The sequence below is a fragment of the Lithohypha guttulata genome (genome assembly GCF_036872675.1).
Source record: "Lithohypha guttulata strain CCFEE 5908 chromosome Unknown scaffold_1, whole genome shotgun sequence".
NCBI classification, from domain to species: Eukaryota; Fungi; Ascomycota; class Eurotiomycetes; order Chaetothyriales; family Trichomeriaceae; genus Lithohypha; species Lithohypha guttulata.
The window spans coordinates 1,155,777-1,178,818 of record NW_027042750.1 but is presented as its reverse complement, the minus strand read 5'-3'; the positions used below and the strand labels follow the sequence as shown (position 1 = coordinate 1,178,818).

The window sequence follows — 23,042 nt, the reverse complement described above, 5'->3', positions numbered from 1 at the left end:
GCTTCATCTCCGTGGATCAGTGTGGCTGCGGCAGGCGCTACAGACCCTTGGCGCTTAGCTTTATCGAAGGATGATGTATTTGCTGCAGAAGCTCAATTGCTTGACCATCTCCAGCCTGCGTTGTTCTACTTGTTTTCTGGTCGTCTTCGTTTCGAGGTAGCTAGCTCGATCCCTGTTTGCTTTCTGATTGTTATTGTACTCGTTCTCAAAACATGGCTGAAACGGCGGAGCTGGATGCGCGCATGACCTCGATCAAGCCTCGCCTGAAGTACAATACTATTGGAGGCGTCAATGGTCCTCTGGTCATTTTGGACAATGTCAAATTCCCACGATACAACGAGATTGTCAGCTTGACTCTACCAGATGGCTCTGAAAGAAGCGGTCAAGTGTTGGAGGCAAGAGGTGACCGTGCAGTTGTGCAGGTATTTGAAGGAACTACTGGTATCGATGTCAAGAAGGTAATCAAGGTCGACCATGTCCTGTCTAGCATGTACTGATGCCATACAGACAAAAGTCGAATTCACCGGACACAGCTTGAAGCTTGGTGTGTCGGAAGACATGCTGGGTCGTGTTTTCGATGGATCAGGAAGAGCTATAGACAAAGGCCCCAAGGTGTTGGCAGAAGATTATCTTGACATCAACGGCTCGCCGATTAATCCATATTCAAGAGTGAGCAGTCTAGAGTTCCTTACTAGTCGACAGAGGCTGACGTGTTACAGGTATATCCAGAGGAAATGATCATGACAGGTATCTCTGCTATTGACACAATGAACTCGGTCGCTCGTGGTCAGAAAATCCCTATCTTCTCCTCCGCCGGTCTACCTCACAATGAAATTGCTGCCCAGATTTGTCGTCAAGCAGGTCTAGTGAAACAGCAGGCTAGCAAGGGCATACACGATGACCACGAGGACAACTTCTCTATTGTCTTTGGTGCTATGGGTGTGAACATGGAAACTGCAAGATTCTTCCAAAGAGATTTTGAAGAGAACGGGTCTATGGAGCGTGTCACACTGTTCATGAACTTGGCCAACGATCCTACGATTGAACGTATCATTACCCCTCGATTGGCTCTTACAACAGCAGAATACTACGCTTACCAGCTTGAAAAGCACGTTCTAGTCATCTTGACGGATTTGTCCTCCTACTGCGATGCCTTGCGAGAAGTTTCCGCTGCCCGAGAAGAGGTGCCAGGTCGACGTGGTTACCCAGGTTACATGTATACCGATTTGTCTACAATCTACGAAAGAGCTGGTCGTGTTGAAGGTCGAAATGGCTCAATCACACAAATACCTATCTTGACTATGCCTAACGACGATATTACACATCCTATTCCTGATTTGACAGGCTACATCACGGAGGGCCAGATCTTCGTTGATCGACAGCTGTACAATAAGGGCGTCTACCCTCCAATCAACGTCTTGCCATCCCTATCCCGACTGATGAAGTCTGCTATTGGTGAAGGTCTGACGCGTAAAGATCACGGCGATGTCTCAAACCAGCTATATGCCAAATATGCCATTGGTCGAGACGCTGCATCCATGAAAGCTGTTGTTGGTGAAGAGGCTTTGTCTTCAGAAGACAAGTTATCGATCGAGTTCTTGGAGAAGTTCGAGAGAAATTTCATCAATCAATCGCCATATGAGAAGAGAAGTATCTTCGATTCGCTTGATCTTGGCTGGAACCTGCTCAGGATCTTCCCGAAGGAACTCCTTAACAGAATACCAGCTAAGGTGCTTGATGAGTTCTATGCAAGGAAGGGAAAGGGTACTGACAAGAAAGGCAACAAGGATACGAAGGATAACACGAAGGACGGCAAGCAAGTCAACGGAGATAGCCAAGATTTGCTTGACTGAGGCAAGTATACACCTTCCAGATGGTACGCAGTTCATACCAGGTGTTGGTCGCAATAAAGCTCGGAGTGCCCATGTACTGATTGGGAATGTTGTCTCCGCTTCAGAGTACGCATCAATGAGTTGAGGTTTCCATGATGTTTCAGATCGTCTGTTATATATCCTTCGTTATATGGCGTTTGAGAAGCATAGATTCGATTGTGACAAGCCACCAGGAACACAACCTGAAGACAATATATTGCCGGTAGTGTAACGGAGGTATGAGCGTCGTTTGGGCCAACTCCTGTATGTCATGTGACCAGTACTAGAGTCCTTCAATGGGACTAGTCCATCTCTTTTGCCTGTTGCTTTTGCCTGTTGCCTGTCAATCTTACCAGGTTCATCTCACATTCACAAAAGTTCTCTCATGTTCAAACAAAAGTACCGAACTAGTCTGAACGCCAAAAGATCACATGCACAACCAAAACTCGGCTGTTTCGCTCCCAGAAAAGCTCAAAATATTTCGTTTCAGACACTCACCCACGTGCCTACTTAATGGTACCAAAATCCGTGCATGCAGGCCCGCCACCAAAATATCGCTGACACCACGGTCGTGGCTGCCAAGACGTCTCTGATAGGCTAAGTTCTGCCGCTGGACTTACTCCGAATAATCGTTCGGCCACCACTGCATCCCACCCTCCACCTTTTGGCTCACGCGTGTGTTGCACGTCCCAACGACATTTACCACCTTGTCGAACCACTAACGGTGTTTTTATGTCCTGCATCATATCGTTAGCAAGGGAGCACAACTACTTATTGAATGTGTGTAATCGCGTTAAGATGTCGGCATGTGATTTTGATGCGTTTTCGAGCTATGGTTGTTGAGTTTTGATCGAAAATGTGTTGATGCATCACCCAAATCGCAACGTTCTTGGACCGGGACCATTCGAAGAACGACCCGAGGTGCATGACACATGAAAAGATGCAAGTTCTAGAAAGATGAGTTACCAAGGTCAGGGAATCGTATCCTTACGAGAATGCATCATGTATGAGCCTGCTGGCTCATTCGGAACGAGGTGAGGCCTGCTCGAAGGAAGAAAGTGCCTTGTCGACAGCGACGATGATATTCTTGGTCCTCTGCTTTGACGGTACAGTGCCGGCGGCATAGACACCACGATGAGCACTCTCAAGCACAAAATGCTCTATCATTCGTGAGCCCGCTGATGTTTGGGTAGGTATACCTGAAATGAAGTCAAAACCAAGGAGTAGGTTCATAAATCCACGAACAAAACATGGGCAGGATCAAGCAGCAACACAAACAAGGAAGCGAGGGTGAGAGCGCCATACCATCGGTACCAACACTGCTGGTAGAGGAAGACATGAGCCTTTATGCAATGGAGGTGACTTCGTAGTTGATGATTGCAAAGTGCTGACCTATGAATGATTGCGCACACTCACCAACATTTCCATGGTGAGAGAAAGGAAGACAGAAGTCACCTTTATCAACCTGGGATTATCGAGGCAGTATATACAACCATTGAGGAGCGATGCAACACTCGACAAACTCGACGAAAGGAGCCCGTCGCAGTGCTACTATGCAGATACAACGGCCGTCTGGCCACTGACCTTGCTGGAAATAGAAGGTGCCACTACACACTCTACACCAGGACCTCAGCTATTGGCAGACCTTTGCTACCTCCCACAGTACTTGTCTACATTGCGGCCAAGCAGACTTGTCTAAATATGAGTTCTGCAGGCAATCACACTAGGCGCACAATCGCACAGTATGTCGTGTCTTTGCCAGCCAATTTGTACTTTGGACCATCAGTAGGCAGCTATGCTCACTTCAATTAACAAGATGGACCAGAATTCGTAGACAGATATTGACCACTGGCTACGATTTGCGTCAGTGGCTTTACAAAAGCCTGCTACTAGTAAACTGCTGCCGGGAAGCTCGCGCACCGAGTTTAGGTACAACCCACCCTCCAGCAATGGATATGTAGTTCTTCTCAATACTATAACAATCAATACCAATCGTGCCGATTCTAATTCGATTGGTTCCCCTGATACGCATCTGAGCATCTTATCCTTTCACCATACAATCCTGTTCGATGATGCTGTAAACCTCCTAGAGAAGTTTCAGGTTTGGTACCCTAACTTAAGGTCATACACCGGAACCGAACACGCCAGGCGCTCTGGGCGCCTCTACCGAGTCTCTTCGAGTTCCCAGCTGATTTCCAATATGATCGCACAACGATGTACCTCAGCCACCAACACACGTCTTCGTCCTCTACGATTGTGTTCGCTCTTCCCTTATGTGCTCTATTGCAGACCTTTTGGTAGCCTCTGTTATAGTGACCCGAGCTAATCTATGGTTGGGTTGTCGTAAGAACTTGACCATGCGACAGAACAAGGATATTCCGTTCCTCCTCGATAGCTGGCTATGCGGCCGTGACAGGCACTCATCTCCTCCTTAAGCCTATGAACGAAGGTGCAAGAGCATGAGTGATGCGTCATACAACGAACGTTGACTGCTTACTACGCAGCGACCTAGCCACCCCACTGACGAAGGGGATGCTCATGGAACTGCCTCACCTAGCAAGCTAGAGGAAGAAACCTTCTGTTTGACTCTTCACTTTCGATTGCGAAAGCAGAACGACGACGTACACGAGTATGACTCACCCTGTGGTATCATCGGCCTGTGTCTGCGGCTATTAACAAACGATCGAACGCTTGCCTATACTCGCGCTGATCAAGCATGACAACGCTTTCTGCCCTCTGCGACAGTCATTCGCGTTGACTACCTTGATAATTCCTCCCACCCCATCAGACCCGGCCATTGTTTGGCATTGGGAGCACTCTCAGCCACTGAAGGGAAGGCTGCCAAACTGGCATGCTTGATATTACTAAGAGTTGAGCTTTCGTGCCGGATAGATGGCTGGTACTTGCAAAAGTCAAGATCGATAACTTGGTGCAAGCATGCGAACCAGAAAATACCCATTGCGACACCTCATTGTTCCCACGAAACAAGAAGTCAACGTCAACGGCCAAGCTATTGCGCAGTCTCACACAACCGCTGGAGCATACCTCTACTCAATTGTGTACGACATCGTGCAACCACCAAGTCAGATGTTCAATTCAACGTGTCTGAGGACCAGGCTAGACTCAATAAGCAGCTGACATTCAACCATTATCTTTGCTGGGAAACAATGTGTTTGAAATCTACTTGTGTTAGAAGCACCGCAACAGGTGTTCATACTCCGACTAAATAAGACCAAACATGTATTGGAGAGTGCTGAGACTGGCTAGTCTGCATCACTATACGGACGAAAGCAGACCTGAGACGCGAATACTGGCCTATTACAGGTTGTCCCGCCACGAAAGGACAGAATCGTGCACGGTCAACAACCCTGAGCCCTATGCACAGTGCGCGATCACTCTCGAATTAGTATGACAGCAATTCTCTGGGCAACCAATCAGCCCTCGAGTCGCAGCATGGGCAACAACACAAGCTCAGCAACTACAACTCAGAACGACCATACAAAACGGAAGAGAAGATATGTGTGAAGCAAGAAAACAACTCTGTTGCTGTCACAGCCTCTGCAAGACAGCGCGCGCGTATGGGTATGTACTCGCTACTGTCCCTCCCCGCGCCATGCGTTATGCACACAATGCATCTGCACACTCGGAACTCACGCTAAAACACACCAATCATAACTCTTCCCTGTCTCGAGAAGAATATCACAAGACCAAACGACCGATATACATGCGACGAGTTGAGCTTACTCCTCCTCACTCTCGTTGTCAGAATCTTCGTCGGAGTCTTCGGCACCAGTCTCTACGGATTGCAGAGCATCGGGAGAACCAGCTTCATAGTGGCCCAGAGTGCCCTTCAGCTCCGCGATATGTAAATCTTGCTCATGCTTGGACATTGTCTTGACTTTCTTCGGTTTGCTAGGCGCCGCTGCACCGGCATACGTATCGTCTCTCGCCTCCACTGGTGGTGGACCAGCATACTTCTTGACAAAAGAGAGAAGCTTAAGCAAGGCAGAGTTAGGCACCTCCTCAATGTCGAGTTCGATCTCACCTTGCTCACTGTTTGACAGAGTTGGCACGCTCGACTGGATGATCTTGAGTGCTTCCGCCATTGGTCGTTCAGGCAGCATAGCAATTCCATTGGAAATGTACTGCTTCTCTGCGAAGGTGACGTATCGTTCCTTTTCAGGCTTAGCCTTTTTCCCATGGGGCTTCTTCGATTTGTCCTTTTGTAGCTGCAGGCCTGGGAACTTTGCGCTTGGCTGCTGCTTCTTGTCCTTCTTCTTGTCCTTCTTTTGCGATACTCCTGGACTGGCCTTTTTCTTCTTGCTCTTCTCGAGCTGCGCCATCTGACCTCGAATAGCTTCAAGCTGTTTTTGAAGTGAGGTAAGCTGATTGCTTTGGTCATCCTCATCGCTTTCGGCGTCGGGCTCTTCCTCGCTCTCTTCGTCGTCATCGTCACCACCAACGCTAGCAGGCTCTGAGTCAGGCTCACGTGCTGCAATCCAGTCCTGCTTCTTGCTGAACTCCTGCTCGAACAGTCTCTCCAACTCTTGACCTCGCTGATAAACATAGTCACCTTCTGGGTTGAACTTGTAGCAATTCTTGAAGATCAAGCGCACATCATCCTCAAAGTCCTTGGCTCTCTCGTACATGGCTGCGTCGAGCTTTTGACGGATAGTGTGTAGATCCATGGGCTTCTTGACAACCTGGAAATACGTTGGGATATTCAAGGCAACTGGATCCACAGGATGCGTGAAGTATTGATTGGCGGCCCAGTGCTTCGGGGAGCTGATTATCTTGAGAACTTCATCGCAAAACCGCATCTCCAGCTCATACTTCTTCTTCTTTGGTCGTGCGCTACCGAAGTCTGAGCTGCGCTTAGTTGGCACGATGGCTCTCTTCGGTCGATCCAGAGCGGAGTCTCGTCGAATCAACGGCATGCCGTTGGGATCAGGGGCAAAGGTTGCTGGGGAGGCGGCAGGTGATGCCGCCTTGCCAGTGACGGATTGTCTTCTTGGTGCAGGTGATCTGACAGGCTCTATCTTGGGTTTGATCGCCTTCTTTTCCACCTTAGGCTCAGCTAGAGCAGCTGCTGGCAGTTGAGTCATTTGGTTGATGAAAGAACTTTCCATCTTTCTTCCTGCTTGTGTCACAGTGTGATCCGGTCCATTGAAATCCACAGCATTCTGAACAATCTGATTGAAATCGTTCTTGAAGGCTACGACAGATGCGTACTGGTTCAGCTTCAGTCTGTTGTCGATTTTGCTCAGATCCATTGGCTTCTTAATGACATCCGGATATGTTGGAATTTTCAAGGCAACAGGGTCCACAGGTATGCGGAAGGCCTGAGATGCGTTACTCTTCTTCAGATTAGAGATAACCTTCTTCATGTGTTGTAATCTCGCTGGCGTCACAACATCATCCGGTCCGGTTGGTTCTGTAGGCATTGGACCACTGTTTAAGGGCGCAGGACTTGCAGGTACTTTGAAGTTTGATTCCTGGACTGGCGCAGCCTCGTCTTCTGTCTTCATTCGCTTGGCTAGTGGTTCATCAGATGTATCTTCATCTCTTTCATGCTTTACAGGCTGAGAAGGGACGTCGGTCATTTCCTGATCCTGAGGCTCACCAGCAGGAACAGCGGGGTTTGGAGCTGGATCCGACGGATTCTCGCCAGAGACTGTGGCATCCACAGACTCAACCGATGGAACGATGGCGCCATTTTGCGACTCTACGGTTGTGGTGGGTACGAGCTCAGATACGGGGGGCGGGGATTGTGGAGTCCGTAAACCGGTTTCCTTCTCAGTAGGCGACAACGGCAATTCAGGTTGTCGTAGGGCAGTTGTTGAGGGTTCACTATCTGCGTTGTTATCCATCTCATGCTTGGCTGCTTCCACATTAGCGACAGCCTCATCAGACAGCGCATCCGAATGTGGCGCAGTGCGCAGGTCTGATATTGGTGCCTGATCAGGCATGGGATCGTGTTGCGTAAGAGGTTCGGTTATTGTTGACATCTCTATGACGGGATTTGAGGACTGTGGGGCCAGCGATAATGAGTTGGAAAGAGAAGAATTGTCTAAGGTCAGGTCGCTCGCGGAATTTATACTGTTGGTATTCTTTCCGGAGTTGCCGTTGACACTCGCGTTATCCAACACCTGCGCCGCATCGCCGTTCTGTTGTAGTGACACGTCATTCTTAAGCGGCGCAGGATCCGGCGGTTGTTGTGGTGTTGGCTCGACGGGCTGAACTGGTTTCGATATTGTATTCACTTCCAGAGCAGGTGCTTGCTGTTTCACTTGTGATATCTCCGCATTGGATATAGTGGCAGTGACATTCGCGGCAGCATGCGACACTTCTGGTTGGTTTGATGTTGACTCAAATTGTGTCGGTAGACTAGGTCGACGTCAGAATAAACTTGTGATCGTGATAAAGCGTATCTACTTACCCATTAGCCTCTAATTGTGCCTCCACATCAGCCATTATGTAATGTGTTTGCACAGGTCGGACCAGCCGATGGAACAAAAGTGAAATGAATCAATCGATGAATGCGCAAATATACAGGGGTTTGGTGCGGTGCAAGGAGTTGTTCTCGCGCTTGTCTCTGGGAGGAGAAAAGTATTGATCGTGGTAGGGTAGCGGAGTTTTCGATTGACGGTATGGAACGTTGGAACAAGAATCGACGACGGTGGAGCTAGATTTATAATTCGCTGCGGACAGCAACGGCAGGTACGAAGTGCTGACACAATCAAGTGGCAACAATTGGTTGACCCTAGCCACCTAAAGGTGAGAAGACTTTGAAGTGAGCCTGATCAGACAACTTGCGACTCGGTGGAAGAAGTCGCTGGTCGAGAAACACTATCCGAAGTGCCAAGGCTGCAGCAGAGTGATGGGACCTTCCAAATTTGGGTATATGCGCAAATATCATTAATGCGTCATGGGATGAGCCTGGAAAAGACGCAAGGAGCGGTCACTTTGAGATGCGCACTTTTGGAGGAAGTGCGCAGCTGAACCAGTGATGCGCTGATGATGGAAGTATAATTGTGTTGTGATGAAAAAGCGTGTCGGAAGAGTTGCGACGCGGCAGAAAGTCTTGGCGTGTTTCGCGAGTTGGAGGTCGACTTCAGGTTTGAAGGTGAGAAATCGAGGGCGAGAAGACCTGCGAGGGGCTGAAGCTACTTAAACCATCAATCATGGACAGGTTGACTGAGATCAATGGTGTCCACTATGCCTTGTTAAAGTTTAGTCTCCCAAGAAAATATATGCTCCATACATGTTTCTTATCCAATAGAAACACATCTGCCTTCGCTGTGCATGTCGCCTCCCCTATATGTTTACGATAGTAGGGCACCAGAGGACGCGTCGAAAGCTGCCGTCTAACACCAGCCACGATTCCCGCTTTCCCTCACGGTCAACTAGCCAATAGAACACCTTCTTCCAAAGTTCTTCTGGTTCCTTTGATTGGTTCGGGGTCCGATTTATACCAGGCGTCTTCCTCAATCCCACGAATTCCGCCCGCTTTTGATATTCCTTCAACATGCGCATGTCCATCACGTGCATTCTGCTCAAGGCAACTGACCCTGGTTTTAGTAAGTTGTTTCATAACGTAGGGTTTCCTAGGTCATTCCCTCAATGCGGGTATCCGTGGGCTCCGACCAAAATTCGGAGATGAGGAGAGGGAACGCCTTCATGTCTTGTGTTGTCCTATCGTATGACGGGTGCTCTTGTTTGCTGCCGCATTGCACGTCAATGGTGAAAGGGTCAACCAAAAGTCCTTGCACGGAAAGCTCCTCTTAGTCCGCGATGCAAGCCACTCTCTGTACTATACTCACCATTGTAGCAGGTAGGTTGGGAAGGCATTAACCACATGAAGCTGATGAGTAGATTTCCACATTTCAAGAACTGGTAAACGCAGCAATAGATTGAAAGAAAACCGACTTAGTGCCGCCGCTTACATGATCAGCAAGGCAGCTCAAACGTTCGCGCAACACGTCGGAAGTTTTACACACAAAATAGTAATGAGAGGGAAACTATGAGAGGGAAAAAGTGAGATGCCTGAAGAACGAATGTCTCGAGGAATGGATTCTTCCTACTAACCTGAAACAGCATAGTTCGTTTTTCTGCGGTGACCAGAAACTTTTTGGTAGGCGTTCCAAAAAATCGTAGCTGCTGTTACAGTTCATAAGTTGTCGCAAAAGTTGCAACGAGATGTAAGGCAGGCGCGAATGTTACTAGCCAGAATTCGTACACGTTCATATTGCTATTTGGCAGTCACGCCTCAGCGTCCAGACAGCTAAAATGGGTAAGAAGTCGAGTGCCACTGCTATAACCAAAATTTCGTCGACTTCCACGTTGACCACACCTCCGACCTCGACAACCTCGGGCAAATCGTCTCTACTAAAGTCTTCCTTCGCACCGTCCTATCTTCAGCTTCACCTCTTCGCATCCATCCTGCAATCTTTCGAGTCTCAGCAACTGCGCATACACGACACTTCAAATGGACGGCTTCGACAGCAGCATTCCGTCTCAGCTGGAACGACCGTCACTTGCCTTGATTGGGGATGTTATGGGACTGGATACAGGGAGCAAAGGGCTTCCAGCAAGAAGAAGCGAAAGCGAACGCACGAGCAAAAAGATGTTGCTGTAGCCTATGGCACATCGAAATCTGAAGTATGTATGTTGTCCTTGTCGACAGGCGATGTTGTAGGTACATTGAGAGGTGGTCACGAAAGAGGAATTCGGGATTTCAGGTTTGTTCCCGAAGACAACTTGCAGGCATGGAGTATTGGAGAGGACAGCAAACTGGTTCAATGGAATCTTCAAAATGATAAAGCTATAAGGTTTGTGCCTGCTCGTGTTCTCGTATAGTTGTGATTAACTTTTGATAGATCAATTTCTCTGTCCGATGTTTCGATACAAACACTTAGCTCGCCGACTCAGACCCCTCCTCAAATATTGTGCGCCTCTGGTACACCTTATGCGATCACCACCGACTCAGAAGATGGCTCCTCGACGGAAGCTTTCGATGCCTTCAAGAGTTCTATACATACGCTGATAAGGTCGAATATGCACGCGAAAGATAGTCAGGGCATGTTCCTTGCATCAGACCAGAATCGTTATATCAATGTCTACGATCTGAAGAGCAAGAAGATCGTGCGCACCTTGGTGGCTGGCGGCGACATCGAATGTGCCGAGATTCACCATCCGACAGCCTCCGAAGATCAAATGCTGGCAGTTGTGACAAGAGATGGACTTGTTGAGATTTTCACGAGGCCATTTTCGTTACCACAGCCAGTCGATGGAGGCATAAAGACGAAGCGGAAAGCTTTGACAAGGAAAGCCGACGCTGTCGTGAAATTGATTAGCTCGGAAACAGACAGGAAACAAGTACCTGCATTTACTGCATGTTTTAATGGACCAAACCTTGTCGTTGCATCGATGGAAGCAGGTGCTGTACCAGTCTTCCAGAAAGTCAGATGGCAAGATGAGGGCTCAGGCGAACTACTGTTCACAGGTGTCAGGGAAGTGGTCCGGCCCAGGTCCGTTTCCGCACTGAACACTGCATCTGTCAACGGTACCAAGGATACGAGTCAAACTCAAGTGAATGATTCCAGAACAGTTGTAGTCAATGGCTCCGCTGAACCAGGTTCACAGATAGCGCCTGTGGAGATCGAAAGCAGCGACGAGGAAGAGATAGACAACGAAAACGAAGATATCGATGAGAAAGCTGACATAGACTCTGCCGCTGAGTCCGATGGTGACACTGACGCAGACATGGAGGATGTTAGGTCAGAGCCAGAAGATCCAATGTCAAATAACGGAGAAGAGTCGGCTGAGCCTTCGTTTGGTGATCTCTTAGCAGCAAGAAATCCCGAGGCCATCATGATCACAGACGCCCTGCAAGTTAATGACAAAGCGTTGGCAAGAGTGCCAGAATCAAAGACTTTGATGTTGCCCTCGGGCATGTCGTTAGGCACTGTACTTGCTCAGTCGCTACGCACGAACGATCAGAGTCTACTGGAAACGTGTTTGCACGTTACAGACGAAATGATCATTCAGAATACTATTTTACGGCTAGACTCTTCGCTTGCTGCGACCCTGCTCACAAAGCTGGCCGAGCGATTAGCAAGTCGTCCTGGCCGTTACGGACATCTTCTTACCTGGGTTCAGTCAACGATGATCGCCCATGGTGGAGCGATAGCCAGTCAGGCAGGAGTGGCTTCGAAGCTCAGAACGCTTTACCAAGTATTGAATGAGCGATCACAAGTCTTACCAAGCATTCTTCTACTGAAAGGCAAGCTCGATATGATGAGTGCTCAACAGTCTTTCAGAGCTCAGGCCGAAGCCCATCGAAAAGGTATCGAGCAGGGTCCAGCAGCTATCTACGTTGAAGGACAAACCGACAATTGGTCTAGTGATGAAGACCTTGATGAGGATGCTCCCGTATCGAGACAGAAATCGAAATCGGCTCGATCGACGAAACACCTGCAGGACCTGATTGGTGGTCCCGAAAGTAGTGATGACGAGGATATGCCTCTCACCAATGGTCATTTCGAAGATAGTGACGAGCAGACTGAGGACTCTGACGCAGACGAGCCTCAGCGAAAGCATCTGAACGGTATCATCGACAATGAGGCTGTACTTTCAGGTGAATCAGGTTCCGAAGACGATGAGAAGACTGGCACCGAAGACAGCGAAGATGAAGATGACGAAGAGGAAGAGGAAGACGACGAAGAGGAGGATTCATCGATGGTCGACTTCATCAACGACGGTGAAATATCTCAAGAAGAAGAGAATACCCTTCTAGACGACGAACCTGAACGACCATTGAAGAAGAAGTCGAAACACCGATGAGCATCGGAACAGGCCGTTTACAGAATGGGAGAAGGTGCTTGGTGAAGACTCAAAGTGCAATTCAAGAGGCCGGCCATTCGGGCAAGATGTGTAACTAATGTATAGTCAACGAAAATTGTGGCGTTCCGCAGTGTCATGAGGATATGAGTGCATTTGCATAGCGTTGGTTCACGAGCAGATATCTGTTGGAAAAGCATTGTTTTCCCAGGGCGTGTACTGAAAGAGGAGACCTACAACGGAAGTATAGTATAGCGGAATAGCTACATTACAAGAATATGTCTCCGGAGTCAGAACTTGCGTCTGCTTCCCATGTCTGTAACAGGCTTCTCTGCTCATATTCGAGCTAGAACAATCGTATCTAGAATTACCGTCCTCCGAATATCCACTCTATGCAAACAACAGCTCAACGTACATCACTTAACCACACCTCAAATCCCAACCATCTCCGCCCACCCACACGGCCCAGCATACAACACTTCATGATCAGGAACCTCGCCATCCGCAAACGGCACCTGCATTGCAACGGTATCCGCATCTGAAGGATACATCGTGATATGGCCGTATCTGGAGACATTTGGCGTATCAGCAGCGAGGATCAACCCGTACTTCCCGCCTTGAATCCATGCTTCTGTCGTTGGAGTGATGGTTGTGTTTGGGAGGGTGATGTGTGCTAGGCCGGATGCGAAGAACACGAGTCTGGTTTTGTGGTTAGTGGGAGTGTTTGGGGGGCAGAGAGGTATAGGTTGAGCTCTATCAAGGACGTGGACTCTCAGGGTACAGGCAGGATGATGAGACAAGTATCTCGGAGAACCAGACATACTGAGCAGCGGGCGCAGTGTGCACACCACCATTGAACCGTGCAGGGATCACAGTGTACGAAGCATTAGAGGTATTGCCAAGGAAGAGGTTCAGTGCTCCTGAGACGCCTGGTGTTGCGGATGCTGCAAAGCCTGGGAACTGCCAGCATTCGAGAACGGACGAGCCGTTCGAAGTAGCAATCGTGGTGAGGTTGAGTGAAGGGGTTGTGATATTGTTGAGTTGAGCAGCTACAAGGCTGATGAAGCCAAGGAGGTGGATGGTCAGGTACGTGAGCATCTTCATGGTGGTCTGTCAGGCGTGACAATCTCCGGGAGTATAGACGTGCCAAGAGGTAGAACTTGTTGTATGTGCTGATGAGGAAGCCCATTTAACCTCAAAGTTATGCAGATTATACGTCATGAGAACGTTTCGAGGAAAGATGAACATTGAGTGACAGTCACTTTGTGAGAGGCTGATTGACCTTTCCCCATTCCAATGGTTACTCACGTATAAACGGGTCAAAAAATAGGTAATATTGCACCTCGTTCCTCAGGCAGGAGCAGCATTTCCCACAGTTTCCCGTTCAAATTGCACCATCAACAGTTTTAACGCGTTCTAGTTTTTGAGAGTCAGTGTTCATCACAAGTCGGTCTTGCAACACGTCTCTTGACCATTAGAGGTGTTTTTGGCTGTATCGAGGTCTTTCTAATACAAGGCGAAATTGAAAGGAGATGGCAGTTGTTTAATAACGTACAAATAGTCAATCTGTTATCGTTATCGGAATTACTCGAAGGCTCCCACATCCTATACTTCAAGTTAGTAGTGACTCTTTGTTGTTTTTAGAACGTGTGGTCTCTCTCAATTTGCAGCAAGGTATCTTGCTTGCTCGCTGTTTGCCGAGTAAAAATTAATAGACCGGACTTGCGATAGAGCACAGGTACTGAGAAATGGTCGAAGTGACTTCCATGGAGGTGGAATAAATTTGGTTGTTTTTTCTTTCTTCCTGGGGCTTTACCCACGGGCAACAGCGGTCATGATACAAAACACGACGCACAACGTATGAGATATTCATGGACCATGGGAGAGTCTGATCCATGATACTCATATTACGATACCCAATTAGAGCTCGAGTCTCGACCATACGTCAAAGCAGACCGCGGATATGTTGCCTCCTATTCCCACGGCCACACTCGAAGCCAATCCACATTTTGCTGTTCTATACAACTATCTAACCACCAACATTTTGTTATCGGACGGTTCGACAGCTTCGCGGTCAAAAACTAGTGAAGTTAGTAGGGTGTCGCTGCGGCAAGCACGCGAAGATGCTGCAAAGGAGAGTGTTCTCTTGCTGGCGCTCGAGGAGCTCGCTCTATGCGAAGATGTTACGGAGCAACCAAGTCAACCACTTGTATCACTAGATGCTTCGAGACTTGCTGGGCACAACGGATATCGTGCTGAGGGGACGCCAAGTCTGCCAGTAGAGCTGCGTGAGCTGGTTCTCAATGTCACAAATTACCTCTCAGTATCACTGGATCAAAGGGCAAATATGACTCTCCCCAAGGACACAGATGAACTCATGAGGGAAGAACAGGAGATGTTCCAACAGTATCTACCAGAAATCTGTTCCGCCTTATCTCGGTATCTCGTGTCCATCGAATCAAAGCTAGCGAGCACAGCAAGGACGCTCCTACCTCCCACAACAGAACAGAAACCAACAAGATCAAAACCCCGCCAGGAGTCCTTATCAGACATAGTCTCCTCCGCCACAACCTTGACAAACAATCTACAATCAGTCCAGCTACCGGCACAGCTCCAAGCAACCCTCTCCTCCCTCCAATCACATCTCGACTCACACAGGATAGACCTCCAGAACAGAATCCGCCATCTCGAACTCCATACTCACGGCACACAGTCACGATATCTGACGGCTCGCGCAGCGTATCTTGCGGCTGTTTCTCGAGGCGTTGAAGCAAAAGCTCGCCTTACGAAGCTTGAGCAAGAGAAGGCATTACTTGAGAATGTCGATGTTATGAGACAGATGGATGGACAACTTGAGCGATTGGAATTTGAAGAGCAGCAGCTAGATGGGAAAGTGGATGAGTTGGAGAAGTTATTGAAGCAACATGAGACCAAGGGGCAAGCCGCCGATAAAGGAGCGTGGAAAGTTCGGAGGTAGGGTTTGTCAAGATGATCCCGCATCAGGCTTCAGTGTTCATGGAAGTGTAAAAGATTCTAGATTGCAACAGGGGTATCTCTAAACACTGAAAGGACTATTTAGGCAAGCACTGTACAGATAAAATCACGACTGCTACCTTGAACCACCCACAAACCTGGCCAACGCTGGACCAAGCTCCATCTTCTCACCCGTGATCCTCTCTTTCTCGCGTTCAGATTTTTCATGGCGCATCTGCTCCATTCTGACGCGCTTTTCGTCGATGATATTCTTGCCGCCTTTCTTCCTCAAATGCCTTCTGAGAGCACTGTTCTTGCCCCTAGCCCTGTTTCGCTCCTTCAGCATGGCCATCTTCTCCTCTTCTCTACTTGGTGCATCGAGGTCTTTCTCACGTGCACGCTGTTCGGCCGACCTTACGTCTAAGGAGCCAATGAAGTTTGGATCCAGAGCAATAGTTTCAGGTTGCAGCTTTGTAAGGAGAGACTTGACTTCTGCTTCACGACGCTGTGTGCGTGTCTCGTATGGATTGACCTCGAGTGCATCATAATTGGCTTCACCTGCGCCAGGGACAATGAGTGAGGTAAAGCCAGAGGAATGAGCCACGCCGAGAATGTCCTCAAAAGGACAGAAGCCTACCGTATTTGGCTTGACTTGCGTGCCTAGTGAAGAATGATAGTTGAGGTATGGAGATTGCACCTTGCCTGGCTGGCTCGAATTACCAGCGGTTAAAAGATCCTTCCAGATGGTGGTGGACGTGCCACTGACGACTGCTGCCAAGCCACGATCTGATATGGATATACTTGTGGCTGGTTGTCTCGTGCTGTAACTGTGCACTTCTTTCAGTGCACGAATATCCCACAGTTTCAATCTTGAATCTTGACCACCAGTGAGCATGTAATGACCTGATCTGTCCATTGCTATAGACCGAACGGCACCAGTGTTTGCTTGTATCCTGATAAGTGGGTCAGTACTATTGGGTGACCACAATGAAACAGTACCATTTTGATGACCGACATGCAAGATAGCGTTGTAGGGATTCTGAGCTAGAGCAGTAGGAGGGCCTTTTCTTGTTGGATGTTCTGCCACGATTTGACCAGTAGATGTGTCAGTATACCTCAAAAAGCCACTATTCTCAACACCAGCCAACAAGAAGTGATAGGGCAGGAATTCAAGGTGGCTTGTCTCGACATATTTTCGGAGCACATGAATCTCAACGCCGGCTGCATCATAAATGTAGACATGCTTCTTCTGAGCTACAGCGAAATACTGGTCATTGTGCAGCCACTTTGCATCTCTCACAGTCTCGTTGAGGTTGAGCTCGCAGCCTGGCTTTCCACTACGCCAATCACACGTAGCAATATGGCCTTTCTGACCAGCCAACAGTAGTTGCTTGCCATTTCTCGTGTAATTGGCGCAATATGGACCCAGATCTAGCTTCAATTCAAAGGACTTTTTGGCTTGTTGTACGCTTACAGCCTCGGAGATGTCTTCCTGTCGTACCTTGTATGTTCTTTCGAGTGCAGATTCTGGTTGTAAAAAGCCACTTTGGTTCTCAAGAAGAATTTCGGCGTCTTTGGCTCCAAGGACGGCGTCCTGATATTTGTTCTCAATGCGCCGTAACGCCGATTTCAACTTCTTGTCCTTGACCTGGTTGAGGCGTACTGGCCTTCCTCGTCCATATTTCTTCCTTGCCTCGGCGACCTGCCGCTGTCTCTCCCTCTCCTCTTGGCTGAGTACTGCGGTAGGCCGCTTGCGAGCTAAAGTAGTCTGGCGGTGCTGGCCATTCGAGGGTTCGGTATCCTGGCCGGAGATTTTGTCCAGCTGGTCCATGGTTTGCTTTGTAGATCAAACACGAGACCCTGACTAAGCCCAGGATCAAGCCCGCGACTGGGAAGATCAACCAAAGAATGAACACGAGCGTCCACTCCGGAAAGCTTATACCAGGACAAATTGCTACCCCTAGTGGGGTGATGAAGACAGTAAAGAGAAGGATTATGGCAGAGATTCCCTAGCTGATTGCCATTCCAGCCAAACGTTCTTCGTGGCGGTTGCAGGGTATATTCGTCTCGGGCAGTGAGGATTTGGTAGTTACAGCTGTCAGTGAGTGCGGTGGTACAATCAGGAAGATACAGGTGCGCTCTTTTGAGGTGCTTTTGGAGATAATGTCTTGGGTAAAGGAAGCAGCAATCGTTCTGTTTACGATGTCTCCATCGAGATGGTCATGGTTCTATTACATGGTCGCTACTGCCAAAATTCATTGGAATCTGCGGCACCGTAACCGAGATTCTACCGACACGAGTCGAAAATCAGGCACCAAGGGCTTTCAGATCCGAACTTTGTGTCTGCGGCTTATCTTATCGGCCGCCTCCAAATTTTTGGCAAGTTGACATCCCACTGGCTGGCGCTGGAAGAATTATTTGATTGCAACTGTGCCCGAGCATGTTGCCATTCAGGTTCAAAGCTGGCGGTAGTAGTGGTACCAACAATATGTCGATATCCGCTCAGCCTGTCCACCATCATCGGAATACCACTAAGGTTGATCATAAGCAGTTCAAGTCACGGCATGCTACCAAGAGCGCGCTGAAAGACGCCGCCAAGGGCAAAGTCGAACGAGAAGAACGAGGAAAGAGAAGGACGCCGCATCAGCAAGTCATGTCGAAATTGGTGAGGAGGAACCAAGCGAAACAATCTCGGATCCACCACAAGATTAAGAAAGAGCAGGAAACGGATATCTTCAAGGGTGCAGAAGGAGCTCCCAAGCATGTTGCCGTTGTACCATTGTCTAAGGAAGTCGATGTCAGACGTGCAATCAACGAGATGAATGCTGGTGTAGATATCGAGCCGAGTATGCAGGAGGAGGGTATTGTTAGGACACGTATCGAACGATACGGACGCAATGTTCTATTCATGCCTGCGACAATGAACATGCTTAATGCACTCGATGTTTGCAAACTGGCTGATTTTGTGCTATTCGTCCTAGCCGCTGCCGAAGATCTACACACAGAGGCTGAGAATCTACTGAGGGTTATCGAGGGCCAAGGTGTAACCAACGCACTTTTTGTGGTTCAGAATGCAAAAGAGACTGTTCCGGACAACAAGCTGAGCAAAAGGCTCGCCGAGCTGAAGATCCAGACTGGTCACTACTTTCCCGACCCTGACAAATTGGTCGTCTTAGACAACAAGAACGATTGTGCTCTGCTCATGCGGAAGATTTGTACTCAGAGCACGAAAGGTATCAGGTGGAGAGATGCACGAAGTTGGATGCTGATTGAGAACACTCAATGGTCAGTGCCAAAAGCAAGCACAGAGACCGCCAACGTCATTCTGAGCGGCTTGACCAGAGGGAAAAGCCTCAACCCAGATCGTCTAGTGCATGTGCCTGGTTGGGGGGAGTACCAGGTTGCAAAAATCACTCAAATACCTTTGAAGCCTCTAAAGAGAAAGGCTGATGAGATGACTATGGACCAAGACCGCAAGGGCACCCTTCCATCTACAGAACAGGACGACTTAACAGAGCTTGCTCCCGAGCAGGCCATGACGAACACTATTGCAAGCTCGATTGATCACACAGAGCAGAAAGGTGTATTGCTCGATGACCATCACTATTTCTCGGACGATAACTCTCACATCCCTCAACAGCCCAAGAAACTTCCACCAGGCACGTCCAAGTACCAATCGGCGTGGTATCTCGACGATGTATCTGATTCGGAAGATGAGGCTATGGACGAAGACATGCCTATCGACGACGCTAATGAAGACGCAGCTTCAGAACAACCCGAAGACGGTGCTATTGCTCGCGAAGATGCTATGACGGATATACCCGCGACGGAATACCCAGACACGGAAATGCATGTTGACCAAGACGAGGCCGAGGAAGCACGCCAGCTAGCAGAATTTCGAGCCTCGCGCAAGAAAGAGGCAGAAGAAGACCTGGAATTTCCAGACGAGATAGAGCTTCACCCTGACGTGCTTGCTCGCGAACGCCTTGCTAAGTATCGTGGTCTTAAATCACTGCGTACCTCGGAATGGAACACAGAAGCCGATGCTCCCTATGAGCCTGCCGACTACAAGCGTCTGCTACAAGTGCCTGACTACAAGAAATCTTACAGTGCTGTCATGAAAGAGTCTCTAGCTGGTGGTATCCCTGCCGGTTCCAGAGTGGAGATCGAACTACAAAATGTCTCTACAAGCCTTCAGTCCACTACTCCATCCTCCCTTTTCAGCCTCCTCAAACACGAACACAAACAAGCAGTAATCAACCTCAACGTCAGTCTCTCATCCTCCCTCACAGCACCTATCAAATCCAAAGAAGAAATCATAGTCCAGATCGGCCATCGCAGACTCGCAATCAACCCAATCTTCAGTGCTGGCGGCGTCACACCCAACGACGTCCACAAATTCGACCGCTTTCTCCACCCTGGTCGCACCGCCGTCGCTACATTTGTGGGGCCCCTCACTTGGGGCAGTGTACCCTGCCTGGTCTTCCGCAAATCAGAACAAGGCGACCTGGAAATGATAGGCACAGCCACGACCTTACCGCCGAGTTCCAGCAGGATTGTCACTAAACGCGTGATATTGACTGGTAATCCGTTCAAGATTCACAAGAAGTTGGTTACTATCAGGTACATGTTTTTCAATCGGGAGGATGTTGAGTGGTTTAAGGCGTTGCCGCTTTGGACGAAGAGAGGCAGGCAGGGTTTTATTAAGGAAGCACTGGGTACTCATGGCTACTTCAAGGCTACGTTTGACGGAGCCGGAAAGGTAAATAGTATGGATGCTGTCGGCGTGAGTCTGTACAAGAGAGTGTGGCCTAGACCTTCGAGGAGAGTTGATTGAGATGCCAGTGCACGAAATGGGGCTTGAAGAATTTCTTACATGCCTCAAGGGACAAGCACAGCATCGTTCATGGACGATTCTGCAAATGACATAGAAAAATGAACGTGCTTAAGTCAAATGAAGTTCGTGAAGACAATCTTTTGTACATCGTATGGAAACATCGTGTCTAAGAATCCCAAATCTACACAATTTCGCCCAAAAGTGTTCAAATCCTATGTTGCTAGCCCAGATCCAAGCAAAGCCAACAATCTCCAAACAGTACCTCCCAAATGGTTGTAGACTCCCTGCCCAAGTCCTATCGCCTCATCGACGGCGTCACTACCACCACCTCCCACCCCTCGCACCACCTGTCCCATCAAACCTACTCTCCTCCTCCTCAAATAGCTCCCGCTCAACCACCTTTCGCGCATGAAAAGCCCTAACGAATCTCCACGCCTCAAGATCAGCCAGGTTCCACTTCTCAGCCACATCCCTCATCTGTCTCAAACGCTTATCCTTCGAATTAATCGTGTCCCTTGCCTTCTTCAACAACTGCGCTTCAACCCTCTGCTGGTTCTCCGTCGGATCAGGTGGGTCGTAGCTTCCCTTTTTGTCAGCGGGTATACCTTGCTGGCCTTTTTGCCAACGTTGGTCACCAGGTAAGGGGACGGGACTCATGCTTTCGCCATGGGAGATTGTGCTGCGGGGAATGGCGAAGCCAAAGTGCCAGGCCATTTCTTGGAGCCAGTTTTCGGGGAAGGGGGTGCGGGTGTCGATGGGAGCGGATTGGACGTCGTTGGTGGGGACTTTGTCCGAGGTGATGTCGATGGCGATGTTGGAGGGGAAGTGCTCGACTGTGAACCAGAGGGAGCGTTGTTGGCCGAAGGTGCTGGCGACGGCGTCTTTGAAGGCGACGACTCGGGATGGACCGCCGCGGCCGTCGCCCAGCACGTCGCGGGTTACGCTGTGGATCCAAGAGTCACGAGGTGTTTTGCGGCGGATGTGGGCTATGGTGATTTCGCTTGATTGGTTGTTGAGGGTGATCATTGTGTAAGGGTGAGGGACGGTTGCGATGGTATAGAGGGTGCTGACGTTTCGAAAGGCTTCGGGCTGTGTGATGGGCATGCGTGAGCCTACGCAGGGTGTGCATTTTGGCTTGTTGGGTGGGCAGGAGGAGGGAAGAAGTGTTTCTGGACATTCGACTAGGAGTTGAGCTAAGTGCAGAGATGGCTCCACTAGTGCTGTGGTGTGCGCTGGTAGTGGCTTGAGCACTTCTATACCAGTGCTGAAAGTGTTCTGCCAAACAGTGTGGAGGTGGGAGACTATTAGCTTGTTGAGTTCGCGGCGACCTTTGATGGGATCAAGGAGGATTTCATCAGCTACTGCAGAATAGCGTCTCGTCAGGCTTTCGGAGTCGTAGTAGGCAAACGAGGTTGGCTGCTCAACCCGGAATTGACTGCTCTGCACGGCTTCTGTGATGGATTTGAACGTGCTTAGTCTAGCATCGTTAAGCGCATTCTTGACGGCTGATTCGACCTGTGCTTTGTTTCCTGCAAATAGGCCATTTCCCAAGCCTTCGAATCTGGTGAGCTGCTCGAAGTCGTTCCGTCTCAGGTGAGAAAGTAGTGGATCATCATATGTGGCCATAGGCACACAAAATATATCCGCGAGCAGTCCGGTGCCCATATGACTCCAGGCCAACCATCTTGCAAAGTCGTACTCTAACGTTTTTTGCATACCCTTTGGACCAAGCTCCCGGTATAGCGGATTAGCCATAGCCTCAGCCTGTGTCAAGACCACTGGTCGGAAGCCTTTAGCCCACCATGCCCTCCGCCATGTCTGTATGATTTCCGAGTCAACCTTTTTGGTTTCCTTGTCTCTTTTCACCGTAGTATCACAGTAGGTATAAACAAAGGGTCGCTCGGCTAGCGGTGGTAGAAGTGCGCGGTCTTCGTCGAGCGTGACAGACGAGGAGAATGGATTCAGCCATCGCCAGTCAGCATACCAGGAGGCTTCACCACTGGTGCTGTTCTTTTGCTCAGGCGGCTTGTGCGCAGAGTGATGCCATGTGAATCTCGTCGGGACCTCAAGATCGAAGGTTGGGAAGTTGGCAGGCTTTACAGCACTGGCAGCATGCGAGGCGACTTGTCGCGTTGACGAAGAAAGAACAAATAGTGTTATAAGCGCAGCGCCAGCGACAATAACGAGTGTCCTAAAACGAGTCGGGGGCATCGCACAACATCCAAGATTACCATTGTAGAACCTTCTTCACCATTGAAAGTATATCCAACTATGCCCCTGAGCCATAATGATACAGTATGGATGGCAGCACTCAGCCCTGTCAGTCAATCTCTAAACATGTGCCGCCGCTTGTGTCATCTTCCACGGCACGTGCATGGCTTCGTTCCACCTCCACGAAAAAGGACGTGCAGCTCGAGCTCCAAAAAATTATTTGGGAGAATGAGTCAAAGCTGGTAGGTCACACGAGCTTGCAAACAGATCAGTGCTTGCCGGAGTGTGGTAAAATAATGTTATGAATG

At 49.2% G+C, this 23,042-nt stretch overlaps 8 protein-coding genes across 8 annotated transcripts; 4 read left to right on the top strand and 4 right to left on the bottom strand.

Annotated features, from left to right (window-relative positions):
• Positions 1–212: 212 nt before the first annotated feature.
• VMA2 (Vacuolar ATP synthase subunit B) lies at positions 213–1,853 on the top strand (the record flags this gene model as incomplete). The annotated part of the gene is made up of 3 exons (XM_064894814.1): positions 213–458; positions 508–669; positions 720–1,853. The coding sequence occupies 3 exons, from the start codon at positions 213–215 to the stop codon at positions 1,851–1,853; spliced, it is 1,542 nt and encodes a 513-aa protein (XP_064757501.1).
• A 3,758-nt stretch (positions 1,854–5,611) lies between these two features.
• On the bottom strand, positions 5,612–8,345 carry BDF1 (transcription initiation at TATA-containing promoter protein; the record flags this gene model as incomplete). The annotated part of the gene is made up of 2 exons (XM_064894813.1): positions 5,612–8,258; positions 8,311–8,345. The coding sequence occupies 2 exons, from the start codon at positions 8,343–8,345 to the stop codon at positions 5,612–5,614; spliced, it is 2,682 nt and encodes an 893-aa protein (XP_064757500.1).
• A 1,815-nt stretch (positions 8,346–10,160) lies between these two features.
• Positions 10,161–12,716, top strand: UTP5 (Small subunit (SSU) processome component; the record flags this gene model as incomplete). Its single annotated transcript, XM_064894812.1, has 2 exons — positions 10,161–10,702; positions 10,751–12,716. The coding sequence occupies 2 exons, from the start codon at positions 10,161–10,163 to the stop codon at positions 12,714–12,716; spliced, it is 2,508 nt and encodes an 835-aa protein (XP_064757499.1).
• A 428-nt stretch (positions 12,717–13,144) lies between these two features.
• Positions 13,145–13,817, bottom strand: LTR64_000426 (uncharacterized protein; the record flags this gene model as incomplete). The annotated part of the gene is made up of 2 exons (XM_064894811.1): positions 13,145–13,412; positions 13,537–13,817. 2 exons carry the CDS (start codon positions 13,815–13,817, stop codon positions 13,145–13,147), a joined length of 549 nt encoding a protein of 182 aa, XP_064757498.1.
• A 730-nt stretch (positions 13,818–14,547) lies between these two features.
• LTR64_000425 (uncharacterized protein) lies at positions 14,548–15,690 on the top strand (the record flags this gene model as incomplete). The annotated part of the gene is made up of 2 exons (XM_064894810.1): positions 14,548–14,571; positions 14,638–15,690. The coding sequence occupies 2 exons, from the start codon at positions 14,548–14,550 to the stop codon at positions 15,688–15,690; spliced, it is 1,077 nt and encodes a 358-aa protein (XP_064757497.1).
• Positions 15,691–15,822: 132 nt separating this feature from the next.
• utp7 (putative U3 small nucleolar RNA-associated protein 7) lies at positions 15,823–17,517 on the bottom strand (the record flags this gene model as incomplete). The annotated part of the gene is made up of 1 exon (XM_064894809.1): positions 15,823–17,517. The coding sequence occupies one exon, from the start codon at positions 17,515–17,517 to the stop codon at positions 15,823–15,825; it is 1,695 nt and encodes a 564-aa protein (XP_064757496.1).
• Positions 17,518–18,174: 657 nt separating this feature from the next.
• Positions 18,175–20,519, top strand: TSR1 (ribosome biogenesis protein tsr1; the record flags this gene model as incomplete). Its single annotated transcript, XM_064894808.1, has 2 exons — positions 18,175–20,448; positions 20,502–20,519. 2 exons carry the CDS (start codon positions 18,175–18,177, stop codon positions 20,517–20,519), a joined length of 2,292 nt encoding a protein of 763 aa, XP_064757495.1.
• Positions 20,520–20,841: 322 nt separating this feature from the next.
• On the bottom strand, positions 20,842–22,734 carry LTR64_000422 (uncharacterized protein; the record flags this gene model as incomplete). Its single annotated transcript, XM_064894807.1, has 1 exon — positions 20,842–22,734. One exon carries the CDS (start codon positions 22,732–22,734, stop codon positions 20,842–20,844), a length of 1,893 nt encoding a protein of 630 aa, XP_064757494.1.
• Between the last annotated feature and the right edge of the window lie 308 nt (positions 22,735–23,042).